This window comes from Vulpes vulpes, chromosome 1 (assembly GCF_048418805.1).
Source record: "Vulpes vulpes isolate BD-2025 chromosome 1, VulVul3, whole genome shotgun sequence".
In the NCBI taxonomy this organism is placed as follows: Eukaryota; Metazoa; Chordata; class Mammalia; order Carnivora; family Canidae; genus Vulpes; species Vulpes vulpes.
This window is the reverse complement of record NC_132780.1, coordinates 24,158,298-24,173,601: the sequence shown is the minus strand read 5'-3', so window position 1 is coordinate 24,173,601 and position 15,304 is coordinate 24,158,298. Positions and strand designations below refer to the sequence as shown.

At 43.9% G+C, this 15,304-nt stretch overlaps 1 protein-coding gene across 1 annotated transcript in view; it reads left to right on the top strand.

The window, feature by feature from the left end:
- IPPK (inositol-pentakisphosphate 2-kinase) overlaps positions 1-15,304 on the top strand; it is a 40,417-nt gene that overhangs the window by 22,377 nt on the left and 2,736 nt on the right. Inside the window, exons 10-12 of the mRNA XM_025984402.2 lie at positions 990-1,140; positions 1,622-1,724; positions 14,863-14,942. Of these exons, the coding sequence (XP_025840187.1) occupies positions 990-1,140; positions 1,622-1,724; positions 14,863-14,942 (334 nt within the window). The remainder of the gene's footprint in view (positions 1-989; positions 1,141-1,621; positions 1,725-14,862; positions 14,943-15,304) is intronic.

Genomic DNA, 15,304 nt, shown 5'->3' with positions numbered 1-15,304 from the left:
TCCTTGTTGTCCCTGGGCTGCCTGTGGCCTGTGCGCAGGAGCCGAGTCAGGACCTCCTTAGGCACTGACGAGGAACGCTCCTCATTCCTGTTTTGGGTTGAAGGCCCCATGGGGTGGCACAAGGGCAGCAGCCTGTTCCTGCACAGTGTGGGTGCTGCTGTACTGGCCAAGCAGTTACCCCGGGACTGCACGGCACCAGCTGTCTGCTGCTTCTGCGAGTTGTTCTCAAAAACACATTTTTTGGCCTTTTTCTTGAAAAAGTGATACATGATCATTTCAGAAAATTGTGGTGGAATTATGCCCACATTTGGGCTTCTGAGCAGATGGCAGCATGTGGTGGGTGTGGAGAGCCCCAGGGACTGCTCCCCTGGCCCCTCCTGGACATGTGGCGTCAGCAGGACCCTGGGGTGTGTCTGAGGCCACACAGCCACCCTGGAACCTGGTATTTTGGCCTAATTACCAAATGTGTGTCCACAGTTGTAGTTCTTGAATTTTTACTGATGATGAGGTAGGCATTCCGCGTTGGTCCCCCATGGGTCTGTGCTCTCACATGGTCGTGTGGCCAAGTGGGTCCTGCCAGCAGTGGGATGTCAGAGGTCAGAGTGTCTCCCGCTGAGGGGAGAGGGGCCAGGACTCACGGATGCCCTGGTGCCCTACCAACCCTGTGCTGACTGCTCTGCCGTGGCATGTTGGGCGGTTCTGCCCGCTGTCCTGTGTGACCCTGGGCTCTGCAGACACGGCCTTGCAGGGGAGGATGTGCTTGTGATTTTACACTTCATGCCTGGCTTGCTTGTGTAGGCAGAGGGCTGTCGAGGCACGGAGGTTGGGGCTGACGTTTGACCAGGAGAAGTGCACAGACACGCAGGTCCCTTGCTGTGTCTGGCGCCTGGCCTGGCACCCCAGCAGCTCCGTGAGGCAGGTGCGGCCCATGCCCAGGCTTCCTTCGGTCCTTGACTGTAAACCTCTTGTTTTCCTGATGTTCTTGGTAGGAAAAAACAGCCCGGAGTGCTCGGGGTTACCGAAGGGCTGTCTTCTGTACAAAACCCTCCAGGTGCAGATGTTGGACCTGCTGGACATCGAAGGCCTCTACCCCCTGTACCGGCGGGTCGAGCGGTACCTGGAGGAGTTCCCTGAGCAGAGGTGAGGCCCGGGCTCTGAGCATCCTGGGTCATCCCAGCAGGAAGACCACCTGCCCTGCCCCGGACTCTGCTCCTATGAAGACCCGACCCTGTCCTGTGTCGGCTGAGCCTGCAGGGGGCAGTGCTGCTCCACAGCTGACCAGCAGCTCCTGCCCTGGCTGGCGGGCCTTCCTGGACAGGGTCCTGCGGTCGCTGGGGCCACAGGCATGGGGCCGGCTGTGGTGTCCCCCAGTCTGGACCCCCCTCCGCCCCCTGCTCCCTTTGCCTCTGGCCTGGATGCCATTGGTCATGAACAGGACACAGCCTAGGCTCCTGTTGTGCTCTTGCTCTTTTAAAACTCTTGCTTCAGACAAAGCCTAGTGTTAGGAAGATGCGGGTTTTTAGATGTTTAAAGGCAGGGGTGCTATTGTTGAATTGTTAGCCGTTTAAGAAACCCTCTCCAGGCAGCTCTGCCATCTGGTTTTTTGTGCTTTCTCCTTCAGAAAAATGTTGCAAATAGACGGGCCTTATGATGATGCGTTTTACCAGAAACTGCTTGATCTTTCCACTGAGGATGACGGGACGGTGGCCTTTGCGCTGACGAAGGTGGGCCAACCCTTCTGGAAACACTTGTGCTCCATAGTCTCTGATTTAATGCAGACTTGGAGCTTTCCCAGGATGCGTCGCTTCCCTTCCTGGCTTCTGAGGTTTACCGCACAAACCCTGGGGAGTTCCACAGTGGCATTTTTGCAGGGGCCCGGGTGGTGGTGACCCACACCTCAGCTTTCAGGAGAGGAAGATTTCCTTCCCCCACGTATGTCCCTCCCCCTGCAGCTCCCACTGGGGCTCCCCACCGAACCCAGGCCTAGCCCTGCCCCTCGGGGCATCAAGGCTCCCGGGACATGGAGAGCAAGAAAACTGCATCTTAATTTTCACTCGCCTTTGACTGAAATTAAGCGTTTCCTCCACTGTGAGTGTGGCAATAGCCACTGTCGGGTCAGCAGGACCCTCGATGTTGCCCTGAGAGAACCAGGGCACTTGTCTCTCACTGTGGTGGCTGCAGACACCCCACATTTCCTTTAGCTGCTGCTCCTGAGGTTTTGTGCTTTGTCCTCCAGGAGGCAGGGATTGTCACACATTGGTTTGAAAAATATTCTGATAGCTGATATTGTCGTTCTGCCATTTATGATCTGCGTTTAAAAATGTCAGTGGGAGGGAGATTGCAGGCCACCCCGGGCTGTCAGGGTTTGGAGCGCGGCACGGGTGGTGCACTGCCCAGAGGCTGTCTCTGTGCGAAGGGGTGGCTGCCTGCAGCCCTCAGCTTGCCTGCCGCCCCCGCCTTTGTCTGGTCCCCACTGGGCGTTAGTTGCTTCCTCTCCCGGGGCTGTTGTGGTGCCAAGGAAGAGGATAGAGGAGGTTGGGGGCCATGCCCTGAGGCACTCAGGGCAGGAGGCAGCCACACACGGAGTCCTTGCACCAGAGTAGAGCCACAGAATCTCCCATGTTGTCTGCAGCTTGGGCACAGGGATTGAGGACCAGGTAACCCACTGCTGCCATTTTCCACAGAAGCGGGTATTTGACTTCTTTTATGTACGTTTCTCTAGGTTTCAGAATTGCTACAAGATAAACACGGATTATTTTTTTATTTCTGTTTTTAACCTCATATGTAAACCTAATCTTTGGTGAGGGACTCAGGCAGTCCTTACGCTGACCAGAGTGCATAAAGTGAGCACCAGGCTGGGCTAGTGCGGGCACAGAGACGGCTCACTCATCCCTGCTGGGGGCAGGGAGGAAGTCACCTGGGGAAGCAGTGGCAGCCTCTCACCTGCCACCTGCAAATGCCCTACCCACCAGCCTCACTCCTGGGCCTGGGCCGTGGAGAGGGGACTGCTCATGCTCATAGCACTGGGCACTGGGCACAACCCGTGTCCAGCAGCAGGCGGTCCACAAGGCAGCCCACAGCAGGTTGCATACACAGGCCGTGCTGGCAACAGATGGCCTGGCTGGGTCTCCAGGTAGCTGTGCAAGGTGACAAAACCAGTCCCAGAATCTCACACACTAGGACTGTTTCTATGACATTCTTGACATGAGAGTGGTGAGCAGTGGCTCTGGTTGGTGGGGGGGGGGGGGGGTGGTGGGAGGAGGGCGGGTATGGCTCCACCAGGCCAGCCTGGGGCATTCAGGTGGTGACAGTGCTCCGCCTCCCTGTGGTGGTGCATGTGGGCCTACATGTGACCACACCCATGTGTGTGCACACGGACTGGACTAAGGTCACAGAGTGGAGCAGTGTCACTGTAGTTTTTCCAAGATGTCACCATTGGGGGAGGCTCGGTACAGGGTCCTCAGGATCTGCGTTATTTGTCACCCCCCTGCACGTGAACCTGCCATGACCGAGGTGGTACGTCTCCATGGTCAGCCATGTGTTTCTAGGCACCCCCCCGCCTCTCTGGGGGACGGACCCATTCTCTGCATCGCTCACGGGCGGCTGGAGGTGTCCGTTTGGGGATGCCAGCAGCCACCTCTCTGTTTTAGGGACTTAGGCTCTGGGGGTTGGATTCTGAGGAAGGTGATTGTGAAGGGAAGCGGTGGAGCAGGGTGAGAACATTCTGAGGCTACAGACTTCATTCTTTCAAGGGCTTGTTGAAAGAAGCCCTGTAGCTCTGAGGAGGGGTCATTGCCTTTATTTACTGCCATCCAGGGAGATCCTGCCCCCCTGGAGTGTGGAATCCAGAGTCCACGGGCTTGTTCTCTAAAGGGCAGACACTCGAGACTGTGCAGATCAGCTGGCCTTTTGTTGCACCTGCTTGCACTTGTAGCCGTGGGCACACTGAACGAGAGCAGCTGCGTTCTAATAAAACTCTTCACAGAAACAGGTGCAAGGTGCAGTAGGCCCCTGGCCTAGAGTTTCCTGACCTCTGTGTGCTTTTGCTTGTCAGTTTTTTCCTAAAGATTTTGTTTATTTGACAGAGTGGATGTGAATAGGGAGGAAGGGCAGGGGGAGGGAGATGCAGATGCCCTGCTGAGCAGAGAGCCCCATGCGCCCCAAGATCATGACCCGAGGCCAAGGCAGACATTCAGCTGATGGAGCCCCCAGCGCCTGAGCCTTTTTTCTTTCTTTCTTTCTTTTTTTTTTTAAGGAAAGTTTTTTTTTTTTTTTTTTAAGATTTTATTTATTTATTCATGAGAGAGAGAGAGAGAGAGGCAGAGACACAGGCAGAGGGAGGAGCAGGCTCCATGCAAGGAGCCCGATGTGGGACTCAATCCTGGATCTCCAGGATCACACCCCAGACTGCAGGCGGCGCTAAACCGCTGCGCCACCGGGGCTGCCCCGCCTTTTAGCTTTCATGTCGTGTTGCCCTGCTGCTTGGGAAGCTGCACGCTATTCCTTTCCCTGTGGTGCTGACTTTTCTAGCCTGCTCTGCGCCTTCCGAGTCTGATGCTAATTGGTGACATAGCACCACGTGGACCTCCAGGGGAGGAGCTACGTCCTTGCCACTTCTCTCCCACCTCTTGTGCAGCTGTGGTCTCGATTCCTCTTGTCTTGTTCTCTAAAATCACAGTTCACAGAATTGCTTACTCGTATCTTTGCCCAACGTTCTTGCATCTCTGATCTTTCCTGTTTCCTCTTTTTTCTGTAACAGCTTTATTAAGATATAACTTATGACTGGCCTCCTTCACTTAGCATGTTTTCCAGGTCCATCTGCTTCATAGCATCATGTATCTATACTTCATTCCTTTTTACAGCTGGAGAGTACTCCATTCTGTAGATACATTTTATCCATTTATTATTATTTAAAAAATTTTTTATTTACTCATGAGACAGAGAGAGAGAGAGAGAGGCAGAGACACATACAGAGGGAGAATCAGGCTTCATGCAGGGAGCCCGACACGGGACTCGATCCCTGGTCTCCAGGATCATGCCCTGGGCCGAAGACAGTGCTAAACCGCTGAGCCACCCGGGCTGCCCCCATTTATTATTGATGGACATTTTGTAGATTATGAATAACACTGCTGTAAATATTTGGGTACAAATCGTTGTGTGCGTATTTTTACTTTTCTCAGGTAATATTTAGGAGTGGAATTGCTGGGTGAAATGGTAACATATGTTTAATTTTATTGGGATTTGCCAGACAGTTCCAGACTGGCTGTCCCATTTTATGTCCCCACCAGCAATGTGAGAGGGTTTGCCTCACTTTTAATGATGTAATTTGTCTTGTTGAGCTATAAGAATTCTGTACACAGGGATACCTGGGTGGCTTAGAGTTGAGCATCTGCCTTTGGCTCAGGGTGTGATCCCGGGGTCCTGGGATCGAGTTCCACATCAGGCTCCCCACAGGGAGCCTGCTTCTCCCTCTGTCTGTGTGTCTCTGCCTCTCTGTGCCTCTCATGAATAAATAAATAAAATCTAAAAAAAAAAAAAAAATTCTGTGTACTGTGGGTAGTAGACCCTTATCAGATATGATATGCAAATAATTTTCTTCATTCTGTTAGTTGTCTTTTTACTTTCTGAAAATGCTCCTTGATACAAAAATGGTTTTAATTTTGATGTTTAATTTATCCATTTTTTTCTTGTAGTCATGTTTTTGTTGTAATATCTAAGAATCCATTGCTAAATCCAAACTCATGAATATTTTCCTGTTTTCTTCTAAATTCTTTTTGATGTTGTTAAAGATTTTATTTATTTATTCATGAGAGACAGAGAAAGAGACAGAGACACAGGCAGAGGGAGAAGCAGGCTCCTTATAGGATCACATCCTGAGCCAAAGGCAGATAGATGCTCAGCCATTGAGCCACCCAGGCACCCCTCTTCAAAGAGTTTTATAGTTTAATCTCTTATGTTAATTCTTTGATCCATTCTGAGTTAATATTTGTATATGATTTGATGTAGGGTTCCAGCTTCATTCTTGGCATGTGAATGTCCAGTTGTGCCAGCAACATTTGTTGAAAAGACTTATTTTTTTTTCCCCACGGAATGGTCTTGGCACCCCTGTTCAAATCAGTTGACAGTAGATATATGGGTTTATTTCTGAATGCTCAGTCTTGTTCCTTTTATCTATATGTTGTGTTTATACTTTTGTTTGTGTTTATACTTTGACTTAACATGTTTATATTTATGTCTGGGTTACTATTGCTTTTTAGTAAGTTTTGAAATTGGGAAGTGTAAGTTGTCCAATTTTGCTATTCTTTTTTCAAGATTGTTTTGCTATTTGGAGCCCCTGGTGGTGATTCTATATGAATCTTAGAATCAGCACACCAGTTTCTACAGAGAAGCCAGCTGGGATGGTGACAGGGGTTGTGGTGAAACTGTAGATCACTTTGGTTAGAATGGCCATCATTACAATAGCAAGTCTTCCAATTTGTTAACATGGGATATTTTCCAATTTATTTAGATATTTGGTTTTCTTTCAACCATCATTTGTAGTTTTTAGAGCTTGCATTTTGTACTTTGAGTTTATTCCTGAGTTTTATTTTTCTTGATGTTGTAAATGTATTTTTCTTAATTCTCTTTTCTGATTCATTGTTGCAAGTGTATAGAGATACAGTTTGATTTTGTATAGTGATCTTGCAACTTGCAACCTTGCTGAATTCCTTTATTAGTTCTGACAGATTTTTAGTAGATTCCTTAGAATTCTCTCTGCATAAGGTCATCTGAGCATGAAGAAAATTTTCTCTGTTTCCAATTTAGATGCCTTTTAAGTTTTTTTCCTGCATAGCTGCCCTTGCTAGAATCTTTAGTATAGTGTGGAATAGATGTTGCAAGAACAGGTGTCCCTAATCTGTTCCTAGTCTTGTTGGGACAGTGTTCAGTCTTTCATCATTATGTATATATAATGTTAGCTGTGGGTTTTTCACAGATATCCCTTATCAGGTTGAAGAAGGTACCTTCTTTAAAAAAGAAAAAAAAAAAAAGGTACCTTCTTTTCCTAATTTGTTGAGTGTTTTTATCAAGAAAGGATGTTAGAGTTTATTAAATGTCTTTTCTGCAGCAACTGAGATTATTGTGCTTATTTATTTTTTTGGTAGACAGGGCATAATATTACTTTGTTTTTGGATGTTAAAACCAACCTCACATTCCTGGTATAATTATCACTTGGTCATGGCATATGATCTTTCGTGTATGTTGCTAGATTGAATTTGCTGTTATATTGTTGAGGATTATTGCATCCGTATTCATAAGAGATACCGGTTTGGAATTTGCATTTGGTTTTGGTATCAGGTAATACTGGCATTGTCAAGTGATCTAGGAAATGTTGTAGCCTCTCACTTTCTGGAGGGGTTTGAGAATGACTGATGTTAATTTTTCTTTCAATATTTGATAGAATTCAGTGGTGATGCCACCTGCACCTCCACCTAGCTTTGTAGTTTTGATGCCCAGTTCAGTCTCCTTATTTGTTAGAGATTTGATGATATTGTCTATTTCTTCTTGAGTCAGTTCTGATAGTTTGTGTCTTTTTAGGAATTTGTCTCTTTTATCTAAGTTGTAGAATTTATTGGCCTAAAATCTGTTTTTTCTCTTCTTCAAGTAAACCCTTTAGAAATTACATTAGTAACGTAGTGAAAGTCTTTTGGAAAATTCTACACCCTGTTTATCTGGATATGTTTATAATTCTCCACAGTATTGAAATTTTTTCTATGTAAGAAGAAGGGGTTCAGTGTTTTTCTCCTAGTGTTAAACCATTCTGTGGAACATCATCTGACCAGGGAGTGTGCTGCTGACAGGTCTTCTAACTGTCCTTTCTCAGGAGGAGAGTGTTTCCTATGCCTGTTTTAGGAGCTTGTAGTTCTCATTATTGGACATTTCAGTGCATTGTGATTAGGTATGGGGTACCTTGTATTCATTTACGCAGCTCTCTATGAACATGTGCTTCCTCTATTTGTGGATTTATATCTTCTATTATTTCTGGAAAATTCTCAGCCATTTTCTCTTCACATATTTTCTGTTCTCCATTATCCTGTTCTCTTCTTTGGGGACTCTAGATATAGAGCAAACCTCATTTTATCTTCTCACATGTCATAACTGTACTTCCTATTTTTCATCTTTTTGTAATACATTCTAGGTATTTCTTCAGTTCTGCCCTCCCATCCACGCAGTCTTTCTTCACTTGTGTCTAATCTGCTAGTTTGTTGAGTTTTCCCGTTTCAGTAGTTCTGTTTTTTATTTCTCAAAGTTCTGTTTGGTCCATTTCCATATCTGCTTGGTATTTTTGATAGTTCCTCGTTACTTGCTCAATTTTAAATTCCTTTTTTAAAATTTTTTTATTTATGATAGTCACAGAGAGAGAAGGAGAGAGAGGCAGAGACACAGGCAGAGGGAGAAGCAGGCTCCATGCACCAGGAGCCCGATGTGGGATTTAATCCCGGGTCTCCAGGATCGCACCCTGGGCCAAAGGCAGGCGCCAAACCGCTGCGCCATCCAGGGATCCCTCAATTTTAAATTCCATCTTTTACTTCTTTAAACAATCTTTGAAGCTATTTATGTTCTTTACTTGATATCAGATAATAAAACTTCAGAGATAATTTCTGTGTTGTTTTGGCTGATTCATCAATGCTGTATTGTCTGCTTGGGTCTTTAGTGGTCCATGATTGTGAGTTCATGTTTGGTCTTTAATCTGTGGGAATCCTGGGGACCCAAATAGGAGATGCTTTCCTCCAGGGAAGATACAGAGGTTCTTTGTAGAGAAGATACAGAGCTTCTTAAGCTGTGGCTTAAGAGAGAAATCTGTTTAGACCCCATACTAACTGGGGCTTATTCCTCGAAGCAGTGCTTCCACTGACATCTGCCTGCAGAACAGCTGAGACTTCTTATTTGCTCCTTGCTCAAAACCCTAGTTTTGGCTCTTTTAGGGGTGAATGGCAAGAAGAGGGGATTGAATTAGCGATTTCCGATTTCCCTTACCTTCAGTAGGCTGAAAGTGTACTGAAAGAAGGTTTTTTTTTTTTAAGATTTTATTTATTTATTTATTTGAGAGACAGAGTGAGTGAGTGAGCATGACCTGGGAGAGAGGTAAAGAGGGAGAGGGAGAAGCCGACTCCCGGTTGAGCGGGGAGCTTCATGTGGGGCTGAATCTCTGGCCTCTGAGATCACACCCTGAGCTGAAGTCAGAGGCTTAACTGATTGAGCCCTCCAAGTGTCCCTGAAAGGTATGTTTATAGGGATTTAGTTGTTTTGTGGGAGGGCCCCTGGAAATCCTCTGTATTCCCTGAAAGTGACATTCTCTGTAGTATGGTCATGTTACTGTCATTTATTTGGGTATTGTTTTTAATTTGTTATTAAAAATAATGTTGACATTCCCATTTTTGTGCTTTAATCCTCATGCACCTAGGCATATCTGTGAAGTACAATTATTGGAAGTAAAATTGCTAGATTGATAATAGATTCCGTCAGTATTGTCCTTCCAAAAAGATTCTGGCAATTTATGTTCCTTCTTGCAACAGTTGAGGGCCCTCTTCCTGCATGCCCCCCAAAACGCTATTTGTTACCAATATTTAGAATTTTAATTTTCTAAACTTTTATTCTCAACCATTTATATTGTGAAATATAGCATGGCCCAGTGATGTGTCACAAAGCAAACTCTTGTGGAATTACTTATGTCTGGACGTAGAACACTGGGAGCCAAACATAATCCCTGTTGTTATTCTGCCACTTATTCCTCTTTCTTTTCTTCCAAGAACTGTTGTATTGACTTATATTTCTTGAGTTTAGTTTTGCTTTTGAGCTTTATGTATGGAATTCTACCATTTTTTTTTTTTTTGAATTCTACCTTTTTTTAAAGAAGGAAAAACAACTCTATATACTGTTTGTAAGATTCACTCATGTTACTGTGTGCATTTCTATACTTGCATTGCTTTATAGTGATCACTGAATAGATATACCATGATTTATCCATGTTACTGTTGATGGATGTTTGGGTTCTCTGTTTTGGGCTGCTGTGGATAAAGCTGCTTATAAAACATTCTTACCCAGATCTCTTGGTGTACATGTTACATGTTTCTCTTGGATGTGTTCCTAGGAGTGGAATTTCTGGGCCAGAGATTTGAGCATATTAGCTTTAGGAGATACTGCAAAACAGCTACCTCCTTATATTCCCTACAACTGACTAGAGTAGTTCCCATCGCTCCTCATCTTCTCCACCACTTGGCTGTGGCTTTTTAGCCATTCTGGTGACTAGTGGTGGCTTGTTGTGGTGATGAGATTAAGCACCTTTTCATATGTTTATTGGCCATCTGTGTTTTGCGTGAAGCCTCTTGCCCAGGTTTTTTATGACTCTCTTTCTTACTGATTTGTAGGAGTTCTTTATGTATTCTGGATAGAAGCCCTTTGTCAGATATATGTGCTACTGGTGTCTTTGACTGTAGTTTGTTACTCTACTCTCTTACTGGAATACTTTTAAGAATTCGGAAGTTCATAATTTTAAGGTAGTTTAATTTATGTCTTTCTTAAGAAGTGTTTATATTGGGCAGCCCAGCCCAGGTGGCTTAGCGGTTTAGCGCCACTTTCAGCCCAGAGCCTGATCCTGGAGACCCAGGATAAGTTCCACGTTGGGCTCCCTGAGTGGAACCTGCTTCTCCCTCTGCCTGTGTCTGTCTCTCTGTCTCTCATGAATAAATAAGTAAAATCTTTAAAAAAAAAAGTGTTTATATTTTATCTATCTTAGGGTCCTCCAGGTATTAAGAAACCTTTATTGTTTTGCCTATCTCATTTAGTGGGTATGGCATGAGGTAGGGTTTATTTTATTTTCATATGGAATTGTCCCAGAATCACAGGAATTATCCTTATCACTAGAGTCAAAACAAGCCTTGATACCCAGTAGAGCAAATCCTTTTACCTTCTTCAAGAATGTCCTTTTCCTTGTATTCTTAACCTTTGCTTGTGTACATAGATCTTGGAATTAACTTGTTCAGTTCTACAAGGAAAAGCAGTAACAAACCTGTTGGGATTTTGATTGGTTTGGCATTTAAAATGACAACAGGAGCTAACAACTATATGACTCTCTTTCTTACTGATTTGTAGGAGTCTTCCAACATGGGCATTTTCTATTATTTTAGGTGTTATTAAAAACTAATAAAAGTGTTTTAGGATTTTCTTTCTTTCTTTCTTTCTTTCTTTCTTTCTTTCTTTCTTTCTCTCTCTCTCTCTCTCTCTCTCTCTCTCTCTCTCTCTCTCTTTCTTTCCTTTCAAGATTTTATTTATTCATGAGAGATACAGAGAAGGGGCAGAGACACAGGCAGAGGGAGAAGCAGGCTCCATGCAGGAAGCCTGACTCCATCCCAGGACTCCAGTATCACGCCCTGGGTGGAAGGTAGGCACTAAACCGCTGAGCCTCTGGGATTCCCTGGGATTTTCTTTAGAGAGGTCTTATATTTTATTAGATGTACTCCTAGATATTTGATGGTTTTAGATATAAATGGTATGTTTTAAAATATATTTTTTAAAGATTGTATTTATTTATTCATGAGAAACACACACACAGAGGCAGAGACACAGGCAGTGGGAGAAGCAGGCTCCATGCGGGGAGCCTGATATGGGACTTGATCCAGGGACCACATTATCATGACCTGAGCCAAAGGCAGATGCTCAAACACTGAGCCACCAGGTGCCCCTAAAATATTTCTTAAAAAAGATTTTGAGAGAGAACTCACACAAGCAGGGTCAGCAGCAGGCAGAGGGAACAGGAGAAGCTGTCCTCCCTGCTCAGCAGGGAGCCAGACGTGAGGCTCAATCCCAGGACCCCAGGACCATGATCTGAGCTGAAGGCAGATGCTTCACTGACTGAGCCACCCAGGGGCCTCTCTTTTAAAATATTTCATTTTAGGGGCCCCTGGGTGGCTCGGTTAAGTGTCTGACTCTTGGTTTGGGCTTAGGTCATGATCTCAGGGTGCTGGGATCGAGCCTCACAGGTTTCCTGTTCAGCGGAGAGTCTCTTTGTCCTTATTTCCTCTCCCTTGCCCCTCCATGTGCACGTACTCTAAGATAAAGACATTTTTATATTTCATTTTAAAGTGTTTGGGATATAGAGGAATGCAATTGGTTTTTCTATTTGACCTTTTATATATGTCAACCTTGCTAAACTCACAGATTCTAACCACTCACTTACAGCTTTTGGATTTTGGTTATATGGAATCATATGTCTATGAATTTGATTATTTGCTTTCTAATCCTTATGCCTTTTACTTTGGTTTGCTTAGCTGTATGTAGTTATGACAGTTAGAAATCTAGTCTCATTCCCATTCTCAGAGAAACCATTTTACCACTAAGTTATTTGTTGTAGGTTTTTGGGGTTTTTTATTTATTTTTCATACAAATAACAAATATTTTGATTAAGGTGTTTTTTGGAATTAACTTGTTTGTGCATACACAAACATGTATGCAAACACACACACAAAAAAAACATTGTGGGTGATGTTTTTTGTAATGTCTTTGTTAAGTCTTGGTATTGACAGTATGCCTGCCTCATTAAACATATGAAGAATGTTTGCTCACTTTCTGGTTCTCTGGAAGAGGTGAAGAAAGAACTGTATCATTTTTTTCCTTAAATGGGCACCCAGGCGCCCCTCATAATCTTTTTTGTATCGACTACTAGCAACATTCCATTATGGTGGGAGAACACAGTCCATATGGTCCTTTGAAATCTGAGATTAGCTTTTGATCCTTTGAAATATGTTGTAAATTGTTTTATATATAAAGGTCAATATATTTAAAAAATGCTTCTGTGCATACTTGGAAAAAAGGTGTCTTCTCAAATTGTGCAATGTTTTATATCTTCCCATTAGGTCAGAATGTGTTCAGATCTTTTATAACCTTATTTTACTGTCTGCTTCTTCCAAAAGGAAGATGTTTTGAAGTTTTACATAATAATTATGGAATTTTCTGTTAGTTATTTTGGGGCAGGCTATATTATCAGCTTCCTTAAATTTGTGATTGTTAAACCCTCTGGTAAATAAAAATTTTCATTTTCAAGTGTCATTTATAATTTTCAATGTCCTTATCTCTGTGAAGTTTCCTTTGATACCAGTGTAACTTATCTAGGTTCTTTTGGTTAATATTTGCACTGCATTATCTTTTTTCTGTTTTTGTTTTTCTTTTTTTTTTTTTTTAATATTTTATTTATTTATTCATGAGAGAGAAAGAGGCAGAGGGAAAGGTAGGCTCCGTGCAAGGAACCTGATATGGGATTCGATCCTGGGACTTCAGGATCACGCCCTGGGCCAAAGCCAGGTGCTAAACTGCTGAGCCACCCAGGGATCCCCTCTTTTTCTGTTTTTAATATTTGTGTTTGTAATTAACCATTTATCATGGTTTGATATTTTTTTACTTGGGTTTAATTTTTACCGCCTATTTTATTAGGTTTCTTTTCTTTCAGGTTATTTATTATTATTTTTTTTTATCATACCATTTCTCCTCTCTGTTGGAAGTTTCTGAGTCTCTTGCTTTTTTTCTCTTAGTGGTTATCCTAACCTTTGCAGCAAGCGGTTGACCTCTAGCACCTTCAATCTGTTTTTGGACAAGAAAATTCTTAGAGTGTATTTTACTGTCCCTCTGACTTAAATCCTATTGCTGTGTATTCTCTTGTTTTAAACTCCAGGAGATGATTACCGTTTATACAGTCTGTGTCCTTTTACCAACATGTTTCTCTGGTGTTGCTCTTTCTTGGCCCTGCACCCCAGAGCTTTTACCTCTGGGATGATGATGTCTGAAGATACTCTTGTGTCTCCTCTGTGTAGGTCTGCTAGTGACTCAGCCTTGTGTTTGTTTTGTGATGTGTAAAAGTGATTTTGTTTTTTTAGAGTCATTCTTGAGTCTGTGGCTTGATGTCTTTACTCAGTTTTGGAAAATATTTGGCCTTATTAACATCTTCAAATTTGATTTCTGTCCGTTTCCTTCGTATTTTCCAGCTGTTTTACTTAACATGCTTCATTCTGGATATTTTTCCTTGGACCTATCTTCCAGTGTAGCAAGTCTCTTGAATTTTTCCTAATCTGTTAAAACTATCTCTTAAATTCTTAATATTGATTTTTATATTTTTTCAGTTCTAGAATTCACATATAGTCTATAGTCTCCAGCTCTCCTCTCATTCTTAATTTTGGTTTTTATTCTTTGACCAGAGCAGCGTATCTGTCTGGTACCTATAGCAGTTGGGGACCACGTGTATGTCTGCTAACCTGGGACTGGGGTATTTTTGCAAATTTTCACTCATGTCATGTGTTATACCTGCATATTTTAATTTGTGTGCCAGTCACTGTATTTTACAGTTCTTTAGAAATTATTTGTAAGGCCTGGGATAATGTCTTCTTCCAGAGGAGATCTTGGGTTTGCTTCTGCTGGGGGCCAGGGAAGCCCTAGCAAGTCGGGGGTCCTCTCACCCAAGTTTTGGGGACTCCTCTCTTTGAAGCAGGGCTGCAGGTCCTGGAAGGCTGCTAACCTGAAGACAGGGTTCACGGTTCCCCAGCTTTGTCTGGTTGTGCCGCAGTTGGGCTGGCCCTGAAGACACAGGCTTTACTCAAAGTGAAAGTCTAGCCTTTCCATTCTCCATTCTGTGTCTGACTATATTTGTAGTTTTGTGCATCTGATAAGTGAAAAATGTTTGGTATAATTTGCATTTCCTTGATTAGTAGTGAGTGAGAGCTGTTCAATCTAACAAATTCAAATGATAATGTGAAACTTTGAAAAACAAAGGGGGTTTTGCAGCTGGTTCCTGGACTGTGGTGGGGTGCGGTCCTGGTGCTGACCTCTCCGTCCCCACAGGTGCAGCAGTACCGGGTGGCCATGACTGCGAAGGACTGCTCCATCATGATTGCGCTTTCCCCCTGCCTGCAGGATGCGAGGTGAGCTGCTTCTGCTGTCCCCTCACACCTAATCGTGCACTGCGGTTTGCTTAGCTGCTTGCTCTCTATAAGTTTGCGATTTTTTTTTTAAAGATTTTTTTGAGAGCAAGCGACTATGAGAGAGGCCACGAGCTAGGGGGAGGGGGAGGAGAAGCAGACTCTCCACCAAGCAGGGAGACGACGTCGGGGTGCGATCCTGAGACACTGAGATCATACCTGAGCTGAAAGCAGATGCTTCACTGACTCAGCCACGCAGGCACCTCTATAAGCTTGTGATTCAGTTGGAAAGACATTTAGAGAGAATAACTTACAATGTCCTATTAGGGACTACTATGATTTTCTAAGAATATACTCCAAAGACT